The sequence below is a fragment of the Etheostoma spectabile genome, chromosome 12, assembly GCF_008692095.1.
Source record: "Etheostoma spectabile isolate EspeVRDwgs_2016 chromosome 12, UIUC_Espe_1.0, whole genome shotgun sequence".
Lineage (NCBI taxonomy): Eukaryota > Metazoa > Chordata > Actinopteri > Perciformes > Percidae > Etheostoma > Etheostoma spectabile.
Window position 1 is genome coordinate 27,471,900 of NC_045744.1, and position 19,490 is coordinate 27,491,389.

The 19,490-nt window shown below is 40.1% G+C and overlaps 1 protein-coding gene across 8 annotated transcripts in view; it reads left to right on the forward strand.

The window, feature by feature from the left end:
• LOC116699776 (probable cation-transporting ATPase 13A3) overlaps positions 1-19,490 on the forward strand; it is a 52,926-nt gene that overhangs the window by 20,342 nt on the left and 13,094 nt on the right. For 7 of the 8 annotated variants that reach the window (XR_004334499.1, XM_032532524.1, XM_032532520.1 and 4 more), the window contains 14 exons: positions 1,148-1,336; positions 3,242-3,303; positions 4,243-4,393; positions 5,767-5,889; positions 6,018-6,035; positions 10,110-10,260; positions 10,494-10,614; positions 12,431-12,555; positions 12,679-12,842; positions 13,221-13,352; positions 14,494-14,573; positions 14,695-14,737; positions 15,868-15,977; positions 16,762-16,858. Coding sequence is in view for 7 of the 8 variants with exons in the window: in XM_032532524.1 (XP_032388415.1) it covers positions 1,148-1,336; positions 3,242-3,303; positions 4,243-4,393; positions 5,767-5,889; positions 6,018-6,035; positions 10,110-10,260; positions 10,494-10,614; positions 12,431-12,555; positions 12,679-12,842; positions 13,221-13,352; positions 14,494-14,573; positions 14,695-14,737; positions 15,868-15,977; positions 16,762-16,858 (1,566 nt within the window). In the remaining variant the exon portion in view is untranslated. The remainder of the gene's footprint in view (positions 1-1,147; positions 1,337-3,241; positions 3,304-4,242; positions 4,394-5,766; positions 5,890-6,017; positions 6,036-10,109; positions 10,261-10,493; positions 10,615-12,430; positions 12,556-12,678; positions 12,843-13,220; positions 13,353-14,493; positions 14,574-14,694; positions 14,738-15,867; positions 15,978-16,761; positions 16,859-19,490) is intronic. The other variant, XM_032532521.1, reaches the window with a different exon arrangement.

Here is a 19,490-nt window from a genome sequence, read left to right on the forward strand (position 1 = left end):
CAGTATTAGGGGACCACTAAGGTCTATATAAAAGAGACTACAGATACAGTATTAGGGGACCACTAGTCTATATAAAAGATACTTCAGATACATTATTAGGGGACCACTAAGGTCTATATAAAAGAGACTACAGATACAGTATTAGGGGACCACTAAGGTCTATATAAAAGAGACTTAAGATACAGTATTAGGGGACCACTAAGGTCTATATAAAAGAGACTTCAGATACAGTATAAGGGGACCACTAAGGTCTATATAAAAGAGACTTCAGATACAGTATTAGGGGACCACTAAGGTCTATATAAAAGAGACTTCAGATATGGTATTAGGGACCACTAAGGTCTATATAAAAGAGACTTCAGATATGGTATTAGGGGACCACTAAGGTCTATATAAAAGAGACTTCAGATATGGTATTAGGGGACCACTAAGGGTATATAAAAGCATCCAAAAAGCACCATGTCATGGGACCTTTAAACTTAAATGAGTGGGAACTCTAATTGATTGTTGTACTGTATTCCACTGATGTGCTTTATTGTCAATTCTGCAATATGTGCTAGACATACAGAGCAATTGAAAAAACTTTTCTCTCCAACCCACGGTGCAATGACACGTAGAGTATAGTATAAAAGAGTAATATATACAAATAAAGATTTAAAAAGTAACATTTAGAATTAAAAAAGAGAAGTAATATATACAATAAAGTAATACATTATAAATATTGCATGTGTAAGGCAATACCAAACAGTATAGAAAACTAAATACATTGAAAGTGTGCATTATGAAAGGAAAAGTTATGACGTTAAAAGATGGCCTGGCTGAATGTGTTTTTGCTGGTGGGATTATTCTGGTCTCTTTCTTTCTGTATTAGTCAAGTATTGTTTTCTTTAATCTATTTTTCAACTGTATAATATTAAGGCTTTGTTTGATTTTGTTGTTTAGTCCATTTCCCAAGCTCACCCCACCAACTGGAAAAGCGCTATATAAATACAGCACATTTACATTTACATTTACTGAAATACACATGCTTTTTAGACTAATTCTTACAAAAAGGTTGTTCAACGTAAATGTACCTTTTTTAGAGACTATCATCCTATAGAAATCCTTCTTTGTTGTTCATGGATGGTTCCTCCTTGATCTCTTCCAGGTTCCAGTTAAAACGATCATCATTGAATCTCTGGACATCATCACCATCACCGTGCCCCCGGCCTTACCGGCAGCCATGACAGCAGGCATCGTGTACGCCCAGCGCCGTCTGAAGCGCGTAGGCATCTTTTGCATCAGTCCTCAAAGGATCAACATGTGCGGTCAACTCAACCTGGTTTGCTTTGACAAGGTAGTCTGAACCGCCGATATCAGTTCTTGCACTGTGATTTTGTTTTCCTGTTTGGAATTCAGGAAATGCCGTTCATGTAGTGGGATTTCCGGGTTTGTGTTCATCAGCAATCATTTCTAGGAACGATGCTTTACTTAGGCTGAATAAAGTCCGTACTCCAAATGCATGGAATTTAGCTGTGAAACATCCCAACCCACTTCCAGTTCAAGTACAAGTACAAGGAGAATGACTTCATAGTTTTTTATGGCGACAAACCCCCCCCCCACAAAACCACAAATGAAAATGAATAAAATCTGAAGGCAATGATGATGCCATTTAGCCACAACACCCAGCATCATGCTTTCAAAATATGGGAATACTATGGTATTGATTTACTTTGAAAGCATACTAATCTATAATTGGACCAATAATACCATACAAGTTTGTTGTGACTTAGAAATATCTTAAAAACAGTGCTGCGTAAGCCTACGTGACACTCTCATGTTAAAAGAAGATTAGATGTTATAAGCCCCTTGGGGTTTCTTGTCTTTCTTGCACAAATGTTTTTTATGATGGATTATGATTATGATGTACAAATTATTTTGATTTGCTAAATTCGGAAAAATAATACTTCTTATATCCCATATTGAGTGAACACAGAGAAAGAACAATTTTGGCAACCGATTAATTGTTGGTAATGGTAATTTTGATCATTTTCAACCCAGACCCTATTTTTCCTGAAGCTATTTTGCAGCGGCACCGGGGCCCCGTCCGGCGCTTAGCACCGTCCAAGATGATTGTGATTGGTTTAAAGAAATGCCAATAAACCAAAGCACGTTTGTCTCCCATCCCAGAATGCTGTGTCAACTAGCCAGACCTTTCTCTACAGCGCTGTGGAGGAGGGTCTGGCAATTCCAGTCTTCTGAGACACAAATCCATGGGGACAGTGAAATGTGAATATATTAGTTGCTTATTCTTGACAGGAATGAACCTGAACTAAATGTCTTTTAATTTTACACTATTGGTCACACAAAACCAGCAAATACATGTCCGCTTGGGCTTAATGGCTGTTATTTTCCTGTAGTTTCATGTGAGAAAACATACTTGACAAATATTATTGAGTTGCTGCCTTATGAGTAGTATTTCAAAAGAGTCATAAAAAAGTCAAGTATAGTATGTTGAAAAAAGTCATAGTATAGTATGTTGAAAAAAAACATAAAAAGTCATAAGAGGCTATAGTATGTCGTAAAAAGTCATAGTATGTTGTGAAAAGTCATAAAGAGACATAGTATAGTATATTGAAAAAAGTCATAATGTAGTACGTCAAAAAAAGTCATAGTATACTATGTCAGAAACATCATGAAAAGTTATATACTTGTAAGTAAAAAAAATCATAAGAGGCTATAGTATGTCACAAAAGTCATAGTATAGTATGTAATTAAAAACTCATAGTATAGTATGTAATGAAAAAGTCATAGTATAGTGTGTCGAAAAAAACGTCATAGTCATACGTCATACTGTATGTCAAAAAAAGGCATAGTATAGTGTCGTAAAAAGTAAAAAAATATTTTTGTAACTGTAATTCCTTGCTGCCTGAAAGTGGACGGGTGGTGATGGCGCAGTGGATATGACCATGCATTTGGTGTGGGAGACTGCGTGGGACCTTGGATATACGTATACAGAAATGATTAAGTCGCTTTATATAAAAGTGTCAGCTAAATGCCATGTAATAATGAAAGTGTCTTGTAACTATTTTCTTTTGCCTAGTAGTCATTGGGAAATTCTGTGGCTAGAACCATAACAGTCAGGTCTTCAGTCGGACAGTTTCTATTAAGAAGCTCAGTGTGTGTGTGTGTGTGTGTGTGTGTGTGTGGCTGGCTGAGTTGGTGCATTCAATTCTGGATTTTATATTTTGTTTTCCTTCAGACTGGTACTCTGACCGAAGATGGTTTGGACCTGTGGGGTGTTCAGACAGCTGAAGATGGCAGGTAAGAGAAGAGTAGAAGAGAATCAAAAGTCCTGAGGGAGGTCACTGTAGCATAGCAAATGTGGTTGTAGTGCTCTTTAATTGATGAAAATAAATCTCTCCTCAGTATTCTGACACATTATTTGCACGTCATAGTAGTTGTGACAATATAAACTTGAGATTTATCAACTGTCAGAGATGTTGGCATTACCTCTACATTGTCATAACAACCTTTTTAACATATCTGGTTTAGTCAGGCCATTGTGGGAAATTTTGAAAAATCACTGAGCAGAACTGCTTTTATGGCAGTTTTGGATTTTTAAATGATTTTTGTCTGAATGGGATGATTTTGTTTTAGGTATTTAACAATGGATACACCTGTCTGGCTATTTCATAGAAATACAATAAGAGTAGAACGGACGTGGAACTGTTTTACTGTAGTCATTTTAGTTAGTTACTTGAAGAGAAAATGGCCATTGTTGTTAGTTGTTATGACGCCAACACACATCTGTGGCGCTGTAACAGTTCTTTGCTAGTGTTGCACACAAAAATGACAGCCCTTCTGAACATCCTGTTGATTTAAATGGGAATGGATGTTCTAGTCCATTTTATCTTTAAACTGTTTCTCGGTGGATTTTTCAAAAAATGTACAGAACTTCACACACCTGAGGAATCTGAAAGAAGGAGATTTTCCTACTCTGGCCTACAGTACACCTACCTGTCCTAAAGCACTGGAGAAAGAACAATTTACTGACATTCACAGAGGCCTGAACCAAAAGGACTTTGATTACTTCAATCAGTATGAGAACATGTGGAGTTATTATTATTATTATTATTGACAGGTTGTTTTGTTTCTTATCTCTCTCTGGATAAAGGATATTGAATATATGAACTTATATTTAATTCAACACCAGTCACTTAACACAGTATCATCTTTTCTTCTCCATCCTCTGTGTTCCAGCTTTTCTCCCCCAGAGGCTGATGCAGCTAAAGGAAGTCTGGTTAACAGTGCATTTGTGGCCTGCATGGCTACCTGCCACTCACTGACCAAGATAGAGGGCGAGCTCTCCGGAGACCCTTTAGACCTCAAGATGTTCAACGCTACAGGCTGGGTAAGCAAAGCTCTTCCATGTTTACACCCAACCTGCTTAGTCACTGGCACCACAACTAGCTCCGATACCGGTCTGTACATGAATCATGCAGCACCATCGCTTGGCAGCGCAAGATCGCCTTGGCTAAAATGGTTTAAGTCCGGCACCATGGATACTCATACATATACAGAAAATGTCTCTTTCTTTCAAGCACAAGCTGGGACTAAGGTGTATTTTACGCGCAGCCCATTCACCTTCCTCTCTCTGTGTTTTGCCGTTCTCAAACATTCGCTTCAGTAAGCTACACGCTGAAATTGTCAGGGTTTAAAGAAGTTTTGGATTGTGCAACAAGGCAGGCCCGCTATGTTCTTTCGTGGGAAAGATTCACAAAGACTATGGTTACTGCATTTGCTCTCTAACTGGAAGGTTTTGGGACCGATTGGTGGGATTTCTGTGAATGAAGTAGACACCGTGATACACTGGTCAGAGCGAATGAGGTTTAACCATGTATCCAGCTAATCCAGATAGCTCCCCTTACTGCATTGTAACAGTTACCTTAATTTCTTACTTTTTATTTATTTTTATTTATTTATGATACAGGAATGGATTAAAAGTAACATTAACAGTTTAAACAGGCCTGACTCAGTTTATAAAACTGGTTTCCAGCAGGTTCCTGTTCTTGCAGAAATATAGAAAATAGAATACAATTCCAGAATAAAGAATTACAGCACATGAAGACAGAAACACTTGTACACAACGTTAGCATGGGCTAGACAGATACAGACAGCTGCAAACAACAATAGAGACAGTGCAAACAAGACTTGGACATGAACAATCTATGAGTGCAAGTGTAGCTGAAGAAACCATTTGAATGCCTTTTTGAAATATGTGATGGATAACAGTGTTCTGATTTGAGGAAGAATGTCATTCCAAGTTTTGGTGTATGTATAAAAAAAGGATTTCGGGCCATAGTTGTTTTTGTATGGGGGGACTGGAATTATGCCTGGTAAACTGACCTAGTGAGGCGTACTGGGTTCGTATTGTGTGTCAGGAGAAGTGCTATTTTAAAACTGAAAATAAAATGTAATAGCGTGGCTGTTTCTATAGTTCTGGTAAGACTGGTAATTTAATAATTGTATGTGGTGTTTTCTTTTAAATGTTCCACCAAAACAAGTTACTTGCCGAGACTAAATTTCCAAAGCTTAGCGCCGCCCAAGACGATTGTGATTGGTTTAAAGAAATGCCTATTTTTCCTCCTATCCCAGAATGCATGTAAGGTGTAGCCAGACCTTATTACACAGCGCTGTGGAGATAGGTCTGATAATGCCAGACTAGACTAGTGTAATGGAGCTCAACACGTTATTAACATATTATGTGATCTCATTTTTGTTAAGATCCTAGAGGAGCCCACAGAGGAAGAGACTGCACTCCACAATCCCATAATGCCCACTGTTGTGCGACCTCCAAAGCATTCCATCCCTGAAGCCAGTCAGAAAAATCCACTAACGCAGAACATGGTACAGTAATGATCCACATCATTGTTTTATGATCAGTATTTTTGTTTATGGCTGTAAAGAAATATATTTGTATGTTAGCGCCTGATCTCAGATTCATGATATCATCAAATGCTTCCTTGTTCCCCCAGGAGCTGTCTGAATTATCAGTAAGTTGTCAAAGCAAATACACATATTTTGTTTCCTCCAGAGTGTTTGCTATGTTTGTATGTTGAATATGAAGCTACTGCCAGCTGCTGGTCAGATTAGCTTAGCATAAAGACTGGATATAGGGGGAAAATGTTACGTTGTGGTTTTACGGGGGTTATACGCTGGACTATTTCCGTCTTTGCTGGCAGCCTCACAGTGATAACAAGACTCCAGGCGCTGGTTGGCAGATTTAGTTATTATTAGGGCTGGATACCGAATTTGATACTTTTAAGTAGAGGTGGTCCAATACCATTTTTTGCTTCCCAATACCGATTCTGATACCTGAACTTGCGTATCGGCTGATACCGAGTACTGATCCAATACCAGTGTGTCCTATATTTTATTATGTTTTAACAACTGTATACTACTATCCCTGTATGGATGTGATATGATTTCTATTTTGTTGTTGGTCTGGCTCAGGTTAAACTCTCAAACAATGATCGCCACAGAACTTTCTTTTTTCATCTAGTTTGACAGTCAGTTAAAACGGAAAAAGAACATAAATAAACTACTTTAACGTAGATTTTCTTTAGGGCTTTATTACATGGTATCGGTGTGTAAACTGCAGTACTTCCCGATACCAGAGTTTTAGGCAGTATCACAGGCGACACGGATACTGGTATTTGTATCAGAACATTTCTACTTTTAAGCATCAACCAAGTTGCCTCCGTTGTATCAAGTATTGAAACATACCTCGTCATTCAAAACAATTTCAATACCTAAAGTCCAGTTCAGATGAATTTGTGACGACTCGAAACTACTCGCAACACCCCGGTCTGCAGCGTTAAAGCTGTCAGTTCACGCCAATGCAACGGTGTATCATCTCCTTAGCAACAACCCTTTGTACTTCCGTTCTAACTTCCGACTTTTCAGGCTTTTTGTAGCTGGATATCATTTCGAGCAGTTGACAGTTTGTAATAGAAAAAAATTGATTTATCATCAGGACCACATCATCCACAAAAAGCAGCGATGAGATTCTGAGCCCACCGAACTGCAACCCCTCCCCGCCCCGACTACGCCTCAATATCCTGTCCATATATATTACAAACAGGATTGGTGACAAAGCGCAGCCCTGGCGGAGGCCAACCCTCACCTGGAACGAGTCCGACTTACTGCCGAGAACCCGGACACAGCTCTCGCTTTGGTCATACAGAGATTGGATGGCCCTGAGAAGGGACCCCCTCACCCCATACTCCCGCAGCACCTCCCACAATTTCTCCCTGGGGACCCGGTCATACGCCTTCTCCAGATCCAAAAAACACATGTAGACTGGTTGGGCATACTCCCAGGCCCCCTCTAAGATCCTTGCAAGAGTAAAGATCTGATCCGTTGTTCCACGGCCATGACCGAATCCGCATTGTTCCTCTTCAATCCAAGGTTTGACTATCGGCCAAACCCTCCTTTCCAGCACCTTGGAGTAGACTTTACCAGGGAGGCTGAGAAGTGTGATACCCCTGTCATTGGCACACACCCTCTGGTCCCCCTTTTTGAAGAGGGGAACCACCACCCCGGTCTGCCACTCCTTAGGCACCGTCCCAGACTTCCACGCAATGTTGAAGAGGCGTGTCAACCAAGACATCCCCTCCACACCCAGAGCTTTCAGCATTTCTGGACGGATCTCATCAATCCCTGGGGCTTTGCCGCTGTGGAGTTGTTTGACTACCTCAGCGACCTCCACCAAGGAAATTGACGACAATCCCCCATCATCCTCCAGCTCTGCCTCTACCACAGAGCTGGATTTAGGAGTTCCTCAAAGTGCTCCTTCCAACGCTCTATTACCTCCCCAGTTGAGGTCAACAACGTCCCATCCTTACTGTATACAGCTTGGATGATTCCTCGCTTCCCCCTCCTGAGGTGGCGAACTGTTTTCCAGAAGCACCTTGGTGCCGACCGAAAGTCCTTCTCCATGTCTTCTCCGAACTTCTCTCACACCCGCTGCTTTGCCTCTGTCACGGCAGAGGCTGCAGCCCTTCGGGCCCGTCAGTACCCTGCAACTGCCTCCGGAGTCCTCCAGGATAACATATCCCGGAAAGACTCCTTCTTCAGTCGGACGGCTTCCCTGACCACCGGTGTCCACCAGGGTGTTCGTGGGTTACCGCCCCTTGAGGCACCTAAGACCACAGCTCGCCACCGCAGATTTAGCAATGGAACCTTTGAACATTGTCCCCTCAGGTTCAATGCCCCCAGCCTCCACAGGGATGCCCGAAAAGTTCCGCCGGAGGTGCGAGTTGAAAGTCCGTCGGACAGGGGCCTCCTCCAGACGTTCCCAGTTTACCCGCACTGCCCCTTTGGGCTTACCAGGTCTGTCCAGAGTCTTCCCCCACCCCCTGACCCAACTCACCACCAGATGGGGATCAGTTGACAGCTCTGCCCCTCTCTTCACCCAAGTGTCCAAAACATACGGCCTCAGATCAGATGAAACGATTATAAAATCGATCATTGACCTTTGGCCTAGGGTGCTCTGGTACCACGTACACTTATGAGCATCCCTATGTTCGAACATGGTGTTTGTGATGGACAATCCATGACTAGCACAGAAGTCTAACAACAGACAACAACTCCATCTCCATCATTGCCCATGTGTGCGTTGAAGTCCCCCAGCAGAACTATGGAGTCCCCTAATGGAGCCCCATACAGGACTCCATTCAAGGTCTCCAAGAAGGCCGAATACTCCGAACTCTTGTTTGGTGCATACGCACAAACAACAGTCAGAGTTTTCCCCCCCATCACCCGCAGGCGTAGGGAGACGACCCTCTCGTCCACCGGGGTAAACTCCAACGCAGCGGCGCTCAGCCGGGGGCTTGTGAGTATCCCCACACCCGCCCGGCGCCTCACACCATGGGCAACTCCGGAGTAGGACAGAGTCCAACCCCTATCCAGGAGTACGGTTCCAGAACCGAGACTGTGCATAGAGGTAAGCCCCACCAGATCTAACTGGTAGCGCTCCACCTCCCGCACAAGTTCCGGCTCCTTCCCCCACAGAGAGGTGACTCGTCCCCAGAGCCAGCCTCTGCCGCCCGGGTCTGGTCCGTCGAAGCCCCTGACCTTCGCTGCCACCCATGTGACAGCGCACCCGACCCCTTTGGATCCTCCCACAGGTGGTGGGCCCATGGGCTGGAGGGAGAAGTGACACGTTGCTTCTTCGGGCTGTGCCCGACCGGGCTCCGTGGCAAACCCGGCCACCCGGCGCTCGCTCACGAGCCCACCGTCTGGGCCTGGCTCCAGACGGAGGCCCTGGGCTTCCACCGGGTGGGGTCCCTCTATCCCTTCCTTGTTCTTCTATTAAGGTTTTTGAACCATTCTTTGTCTGGCCCCTCATAGGGACACACAAACCTCTCCACCACGATAAGGTGATGGTTCCAGCAGAGGAAAATTGATTTATCTTTGATAATTTGATTTTATTTCTATAGTTTGTAGCTGACTTTACAAGCTGACTTTGCTGTTGGCTGTAGAAACGTGACGTCTCGTATGTTCTAAAAGCAGCCACTGTTGAAATGACCAGTTCAGAGTGCGGCTACGTTTTCTTGCAAGAATCTAAAATCGTTTTGTCTTGCTGTGAATCTTTGGTCTGTACTGGGCTTAAGGAGTAAACCTTATCCGAGTCAGTGAGACAATAACCATGCAGCATTCTTCTACCCAGATCTAATGATGTTTGGGATTGGCTGTCTAACGTTACACGTCGTAGAGACACGCGGCTCGTGTAGTAGCAACTGAAAAATAAATAAAAAGATTTGTACCGTAATGGGTAATGTTGTAATTTCTTTTGTTAAAATGGATTTTATAAAATTGGTATTGAAAAAAGTATTGTTAAGGAACCAGTATCAAAGTTGCGGTGTTGGTACCGGTACCAAAATGTTAGGACTAGGCCCTAGTTATTATTATACAGAGCCGGGTTGTTTCATCTTGTTTCCAGCCTTTGTGCTAAGATAAGCTAAGCTAAGCTAGCCATCTCCTCATTTCATTTACACTGAACGTGATGTAAAGAGGTGATTTGAAGTTGTTTTGTACTGAGCAATGTGTCTTTTGCTCCTCAGCCATTTGAGATTGGTATTGTGCGTCAGTTCCCCTTCTCCTCCACGCTGCAGAGGATGAGTGTGGTGGTCAGGAGGCTGGGGGAGAAACACATGAACGCTTTCTTGAAGGGAGCGCCGGAGGTGGTGGCCAGCCTCTGCAAACAGCACACAGGTCTGACACTTCTACTTTATGTTTAAGGTTTGCATGGAGATTTACTTTCCTTATGTGGCATCTCTATGAAGATACACAAAGTAATTAACAGTAAATGAATAATATCTCTGTGTCTTTAATTACGGCCTCTGTATTGCTTGTATGCCTATGGTGCCTAGATAGCTCAGTTGCCCAAAAAATCTTTAAAAAATACTACACCCATTAAAAAAACTGGGCTGTGTCCTTGTGTTCAGTTCCACAGAGCTTCCCAGAGACTCTGGAGAGCTACACCAGGCAGGGCTTCAGGGTTATTGCCCTGGCACATCGACAGCTGGAGGCCAAACTCTCTTGGCACAAAGTCCAGAGCCTCAGCAGGTACCAGAGATAACACTCAGTAGTAGTACACATAGCTGCTGCCAGACAACCTAAAACGCTGTAAATACAAATCTGCTTTTGCTGACGTAGCTTGCTCTCCCCATTTTGTCACAAGGACTTATCTCGCGCTTTACAAGCAACACACTGCTTTCGGTTTGTGGACATTTACCATCATTCTGATAGTTAAATAATTATAAAGTATAAAATAAATATATTTTAAAATATACATGTTTAAAATATAAAATATAAGTTGCTGCTGGGACACAAGTCAGGGCCTTATCAACACTGACTGGGTCACATGGGAGAGGGTGTCTGATGTTGCGAGACTTGAAATACCGGATGACCCCGTGTCACATCACTGAGGACGTGTCCAAGTGCATCCAGGGGATGTTTCTTGCATAACGAAAAATGTAGGAAAGAAATAACATGGTCATTTTCGATTTGGATTTTTACATATCTTCTTAAATTCACCTTTAAAGTAGCCTAGAAATCTAGACGCATCCTAACGACAGCAAATGTCATTTGTAGCCAGGATCAGTCTAGCAACTCTTCATTGGCTTGCAAGCTAGAAAAAACTAATTCTTGTCTGGCCAGTTACATTGTACATAGAGTCGGTGGGCGGGCTTAACGTAAGGATGGCAGAGTTGCGACGGTTCTGCGTGAATTCCCTTCTACTTGAAAACAAAGACAATGGCTGCTGATGATGGCGAACAGCGGTCTTTTGATCGGATTTGGTCGCGACTCTGGAAGACTTGGAGTTAAGCTCTGATGTCATTCTTAAAAAAGGAAAACGTGTTCGGAGTTTTGCCGACAGGGTACGACAAAAGTTTAATCTATCAAATAGCGTTGCTCTGGTTGGTTGTGGTGCTATTCTATGGCGTGCAGAGGGAATATGAAAGACAACCATTTATCCCGCCCCTCGGATTGAGCCCTGCCAATGGTGAGTTCCCAGACCCAACATCTTGTCAGGCTACCTTTTTAAGGGTATTTGCACATAACCTGATACCACCCATGTTATTCATGTCAAAATGTTCAGAACAAACTCAGCTTTCTGTTGAGGGAGGCCCAAATGTGTCCTAGAGCAATGAGTAAAGAGATAAAAGTTAAAGTTCACTTCTTTGAAATTCTATAAATATCTTGTGAAAACATGCCTTTACTCGTGCGGACACGTTTAATTGTTTGTTACCCTAACTGAGAACACAAAAGCGGAGATTCTGCCGATTCCGGTAGTACGTTAACCCTATTTATGCGCTGTATTATTTCTGAATAGAGACATAGAAAAAATGTCCATACTTTCAGTGACAGAAGGAAAGAACTAAAGTAGAAGTGGAAGGGAATGTTGGCAGAAAGGAAGGATGTCAAACAAAAAAATGATTTCATCTGATTCTATGAAGTAGGGCCGGGCAATAAGGAAAAAATCACATATCACAATTTTCTTGACCAAATACCTCGATGTGACGATATTTTAGGGTAGACAAAATGTTATTCATACAATGAGATTTTTGATAAATTCTCCAGAAATTATTTAATGACTTAGAGGGTAAAGGTAAATAATAGAACAGTTACAACAGTCTGGTAAGTTCAGAAAATGACATCACTTTCTGTAATGCAGCCTTTAAAATTAGGAAAAGATAACACTTGCCATATTACATCTTTACAATATCCAAAATCTAAGACGATATCTAGTCGCGTTATCGATATAATATCCATATATTGCCCAGCCCTATTATGAAGTGACTTAAAACATGAATTGTGCACGGTATTACGGACAAATAAATGGTTTGTAATGGTAAAATGTATGACTTCTTGCTCTTAGGGACCTGATAGAAACCAACATGGAGTTCCTTGGTTTGATCATCATGCAGAACAAAATAAAAGAGGAAACTGCCGGGGTTTTACGTGAATTACGTCAAGCTAACATCCGCACTTTGATGGTTACGGGTAAATCAGTTTAGGGACTTTATTCCACTTGTTTTAACGTTGTGTTATCATTGCATTGATATTAAAGAATACAATCACTATATGTATAAGTTCTTCTTATCTCTCTCTTTTATCCTCGGTTAGGTGACAACATGTTGACGGCGATATCAGTGGCTCGAGAATGTGGGATGGTCCGTGCGAATGAGAGGGTCATAATTGCAGAGGCTGCGCCTCCTAAAGACTTCCACCTTGCGAGCATCACGTGGCATTACACTGAAAACCCCGCTCCCACCACCAAGGACAATCAGGTGAGACAGACATCCTCAGAGCCACTGAGAAATGGATAAACCAATTTATGAAAACACAAAAAACTATAGAGAATATTTCTTTCTGTCGGTCAAGGGTAGTCTGGATCAACGGAAGTAGATTTCCAGGATACACATGGGCCACATGCCGGATGTCCCTCCCCTTCGAAACGGGGTGTGTTGCTGTTCTCAAGACGATTGGTTTAAAGAAATGCTAACAAACCAGAGAGTTTTTTCTACTTTCCCAGAATGCATCTGCGGTGTAGCCAGACAAAACCTGGAGATAGATCTGGCAATGCAAGACTAATATCAGGGTTAAAGACGTCTTTGGAGTCAACACCGTTTGGTAGTTTTAAGTCGTTCTCATCTTCTTTCCTGCAGACTGTGGAAATAAACCTGCGGGACGAGGAATATGACAAGAAAGTTCCTCAGCAGGAACAACGCTATCACTTCGCTGTGACCGGCAGAACCTTTGCTGTTATCACTGAGCACTTCCCTCAACTCGTCCAAAAGGTACAGGCTCATCTTGAGACAGGAAAACATCTACATTAGTATAAAGTTTGCATCAGCGTTAGAGTCAATTTACACATATATTGGTGTACGTAGTTCAGGATTCTGTCTTACTACACTGACGTGGTTTGGATGTTGCTGTAATGTGTTTATTTGTTTCACACACATGAACACAAATCCCATTGAAGGTGTATAAAAATGTGAGGGTGTGGTAGAACCCTATAATGGCTTATATAAAAACTGCACCCCAGGGACATGCCAAATGTAGACATACAGAATCCACCAGTACATTTTTAGCATGGCTGTTCAAAAGTTTCATTAAAAAAAGTGTTTTTTTGCTTAAAATTGATATCACGATTCTCTGCCACAACAAAATAAAACAAATTGGCAGTACCAAACACAAATTATTTTTAGCACCTGTAGCACATTGCGCAGCACCACAAGCCTGTAAACATAGAGGTTTCAATAAAGAGAAGGTAGAGCATCTCAGCGCTTGGGAGAACTTTAAAACCTATTTTATACAGTCCATGTTTAAAATTCACAGAAGAAAGTAGTAGCGTTTGTGATGCATTGGGCTCGTAAAATTAAGTTAAGTTATTATTTAAAAATGAAATCGTGAACAGGGTGAATTGAGATCACAATTTTATAACTATTAGCCGTGTAGGCCTAATTCACCGTGCAAACAACGGTTTCTAAAAGGGATCATTTGTTTCCAAATGAAATGTTTTAGACATCAGGGCACATCTAAAGATTTTTTGGGGGGATTTTTCTGCCTTTAATTGACGGGACAGCTAGGTGAGAAAGGGGAGAGAGGGGGGGAAGACATGCAGGACATCACCATAGGTCGAATTTGAATTGCGTCAAGGCATCCATCTCTAATTACAGTATCTGTAAGCCTGCCAACCCACTGAACCAACCCGGCCACACAGCATTGAACTTCTAAGTCTATTTGTACACGTAGATAACGACACAGAGGAATACATTAAATGTACATTTTCCTTCCACAAAACAAACTTGACGACATTTAATAGAAAATTGACCACAAGATGTTTTTTACTTAGGAAGATAGGGATTTGTAGTCTGTTTGCTGTAGTTTGGTAATGATGGAAATAATTCGGTGTCTCTGCACATGGGGGCGCTGCAGCTGGTGTTGAGAGCCACTGTGTTTGCCCGCATGGCTCCAGACCAGAAGACTCAGCTGGTGGAAGTCCTGCAGAGCATCGAGTGAGTCTCTCATCAGTTTGTTTGGCTTCAGTTTAAATCTGTCAGAGTATATATGATTATAAAGATTCATCGCCGTCAGCAAATATACTACTACTATGTGACCCACTGCTTTTCCTTCCAGCTACACTGTTGGGATGTGTGGGGATGGTGCTAATGACTGTGGAGTAAGTATGGATTATATATATTTGATATGCACAAATCATAACATAATAATACATGTCTTTGTCCCATCTCACACTAGACTGATGCATCATTTGTTAAACCCGCTTACATGCCAGTGTGTGATTAGCTCTCAGGAACTCATCGAAAAATAAAATACAGGACACACAGTGGCGGTAGTGCTCAAATCCTTTACTAAAAATATACACAGAAATAGTCAACTATCCAACAATTAAGCAAGAATTGTGTTAGTGCTGACATTTTTTATACATACAATTTACAGTTGCAGTAAAAATGCTAACAAAACATATATTTGTTTTATTTATGAGTGTATTACACACGATCTGTTGCATGTAAAACCTTTCTAGTATCCAAAATGTAAAATATTTCCACCTGAACTGTTGAAGAGAAAAACAATCCAATGACTCAAATAAAGGTGTAGCACATTACAACTTTCACCTCTTCTTTTTTTCAATCATTTAAAAAAAATTTTTTTGTATAGGGTACGTAACATGGAAACTTAATGTAGACAATGCAAACTGTACAATCAGATTAACAGACAAAAATAACAAAAGCAAGCAAATGGGGGAAGGGGGGGACAACAACATCAACATAAATCATTGTCTCAAATATTACAATAACACTGAGATGTTACATTCTTTGGTGATCCCAAAGTTGCAAAAACCTTTTAATATGATATCAGCAAAGTCCTCTCCAAGGAAATCTAGAACAGGGAAAAAAAGAAGAAAAAAACATTCATGTCTTCTTGGAGAACATGTGTGAGCCTTTTCAAAGGGAGAAGTTGTAAGATTCTATCTAGCCAATTTTAAACTGATGGTTTGACATCGTCTAGGCTACGCTGTAGATTGATAAGCATGCACAATACCATAAAAGTTGATTTTTTATTTAGTTTTTAGTTCAGGTGAGGCAGCGTGTAGGTCTAAAATACATACATGTTATGGATGATACTCTCAAGGCATTTTGGGCGGGCGGGCGTGTGTGGGTATGGAATGCAAAGTTATTTAACCTAATGAAGATGTGTGTGTGTGTGTGTGTGTGTGTGTGTGTGTGTGTGTGTGTGTGTGTGTGTGTGTGTGTGTGTGTGTGTGTGTGTGTGTGTGTGTGTGTGTGTCAGGCTTTAAAGCGAGCTCACAGCGGGATCTCTCTGTCTGAGCTGGAGGCTTCTGTTGCTTCACCCTTCACCTCCTCCACCCCCAACATCTCCTGTGTCCCCAACCTCATCAGGTAGCAACTCCCTCCATTGTGTGCAAATACCTTAATTAGATTACTTAGTTAATACTCCAATAATAATTCAACTGTGCAATATTGCGGTTACTGACAGTAATACTTTATTTTTTATACGGCACAATAGCATTATCATTATTTACAGTGCTGAATATATTATAGGATCACATTTTTGTTTTTGTTTACATATTACTCTATTTTACATAAATGTGCTAAAAATATTAGTATAATGCACTTTTTTTATTTTTACCTACATACTTCTAACTTCTATTTGGTTTACATATTTCTTGTTCTATTTTATTTTATTTTTTCTATTTTTTTTTAAATTTATTTATAACTTTCAACTTGAGAATAGAGCATATGTAACAAAACAAATCCCCCCGAGGGTCAAATAAAGTAGTTGGATGGATTGATTGATTGATTGATGGATTGATGGATTGATGGATTGATTGATTGATTGATTGATTGATTGAATGAATGAATGAATGAATATCATATTACAAATTGTTTAACAAACTTCTCCACGTCAGTTTTGTCTTTGACCACCAGGGGTGTAATCACACACCACACACACACACACACACACACACACACACACACACACACACACACACACACACACACACACGGTTCACAGTTAAACTCATAAACACTTGATGCCTCATGGGTTTAATAGTGAAAAATACTTTTTTATTCTTGTGGAATAAAATGTACATTCTCATTTTTTATTATTTCTTTTGAGCTTTCTAACTCTGACTATTTGGAATGTTCTTGCCTTGCTGAGGGAGGGCCGAGCTGCCCTCATCACATCGTTCTGCGTGTTCAAGTTCATGGCTCTGTACAGCATCATCCAGTACCTCAGCGTCACCCTGCTGTACTCGGTAAACACACACTCTCACACTCTGTACACTTTCAAATGCCGTCGGTGACAAATACCATTGGATTATTTGATTTACCTTAAATAAAATGAGTCTGATTTAAAAAAAAAGAAAAAAACACATTTATTTTACCTCTTTGGCAATTGAATATTTCTTTCTTTCTTTATTTGTTTAAAGTATATAACATAACAAATAAAAAAAAGGAGAAGAAGTATACAATGACATTTAAAAAAAAGAAAAATCCGGAGGAAAGGAACCCACCTAACCTTGATATTAAAGACAGCTGTACATGCTTAACACAAATTTACAAATGTGCATACATATGTTTTAAATAATTAAAAGAAAACACTTTTTAAAAAAAAAGAAAAGAATAAAAATCACATTCACATTGGGTTCTACACATAAATAAACAAGAAAGAAAAAGAAACAATATTATCGTTGATGCACTGTATCATAACTGCATTTATATAGTGCTGTACTCCATCAACAGAAGTTGCATTGATTTTTTTTAATCATAAATAAGGGGGGACTGGTTTGCTTCTAACATGTTTCCAGTTGCATAATCCAGGGTGTTTATTCATGTCCTTGGTGTTTTAAATTTGACGGAGCAAAGGGACATCTTTTATACAAGTTATTGAATGTCCTGCATATCATGTTAGCTTGCGTGTTTTTTTAGGGTTTCATGAGCGGGGTCTTCAAAACTCTCAAAAAGTCAAAAATCTCAAAATTGAAATTTAAGGTCTTATAATTTTAAAAAGGTGTTATTTTTCCTACGTCCATGTATCGTCTTATCCTCATTAAAATGTTCCCATTGAAACGCTATAGCATGTTGTTATTATTATTATTATTATTCTGTGGGGTTGTAGTTCTTTCTTTTGATAGTCCAAATATAATTTTGCTGTATTACGACTACAAATAAGTACAACATGCAACTTATATTGCAGCCAATCACCTTTCGTGTTACTGGCTAGAGTCTCTTTTGGATTGTACTACAGACATGTGTTCCTGTAGTTCAGCATTACATCTAACCTGTGTCCAAGACTATGTTCAATTTGACAAAATGTATTTACTTTGCAAGTCATTTTGTGACTGCATTTCCATGTGTACGCTTTTTTTTTTTGTGTTGTGATATACAGTAGGTCTTACATTTCATTCATAAATATTTCCTAAAAAAGTTTTTAAAAGTCTTACATTGTTTTTGCTTCATAAACACTGGTATAGTTCCCACATAACATACAGAGGGTTCATGGGCAGAATAAGGAAAAGTGTGAGTGAAGGCTTAAATACTGGCTATTGGCTGTGGCTAAATGAGATCACTTCTAGATTTCTTTATTTAGATTAAAATAAAAGTTGTATGGATGTTTTTTTGGATGATTCCCTACGATGCCTTTTATAAGTAAAATAAATAAGTTCACCACTTTCTTTGAATTTGGGTGTTTTAGTCAATTTTATAGTATTTAAAACAAAAAAAGTTTCCCCCGGGAAAACAACATCAAAAACGTCAACAAGCGCAGAAAAAAAAAAAAAGACAAAAGAAGTAAAAAGAAAAGTGATAAAAACATCGGCAAAAATGACTAAACAAAACAACAAAAGCGACACAAAAAATTGACAAAAGTCTGTGAAAAGCGGCAGAAAAAGTTTTTTTTTTTTATTTGGACCAAGAAAAATAAAAAGTTGCATCGTGGGCGGGAGGACAAAACAAGGGTTAAAAGAGTCAATGCACGTTAATCAACATGAGCACAAAGTCCAACATGAACATGTGCCAGATTTAGCCATGGATTCCTGATTATGATGATTATTGATTAGTCATCAATAGAGCCCGACAGAGGAACATCAAAATATATTAAAGTTCTGATAAATAAAATGGATAAAAATACAAACCTAAGATATGAAACTTAAAGTCCTTTGAACAAAAATACATTAACAAAATATTATATATATTGCAAATATCCCAGAGCCCTAAAGGATTTTTGACAACCTCTGGTCCACCTGGTTTTATTTTCTATAAAAGCTTGTAACACATCAGCCCTCTTGTCCACAGTCACTCTATGAACATCATTTCTTTTCAGGAAAAATGGGGCCGTTAGAATATTTGTCCAGCACTGAGGTCACTTGAATGTTAAAAAGGTTGTAGGACCCAAAAGACAAATAAATAACATACATCTCACAGATATGTATTGATATCACACACACAGCAATGCTACACAAGCATTTGTGTTGCCTAAAACAGTATGAAACTAGTCTAAACTCTAAAGTTGGTGTTTCCATGGTTAGCTACACAAATTTGTTTGTGCGTAATATGCACAATTTTTATGCTATAAAAATAAAACAACATTTTGTCATGCCGGTCTGGAGATGATATGTGCGAAGTTCGTGCAGATCGAGGACATGGTCTAGGAAGAGTTTGAAAAATGTTGGTTTTTGATAAATCACAATTTTTCATGCATAAAAGTCTAGGTTGAAATGGGGTAGGCCTATATCATGAGATCCAGTTGGATCCAGGGTCAGTTGTTGCGCCTGAGGTCTTTGCGGAGTTTTAGACCAGTCCTGAAAATGGCACACCGCCACCATGTACGGTTTAGGCTGTAGAAGGAGTTTTACGTGGAGACGAATAATGTAGAAGGAAAAGGAGGAG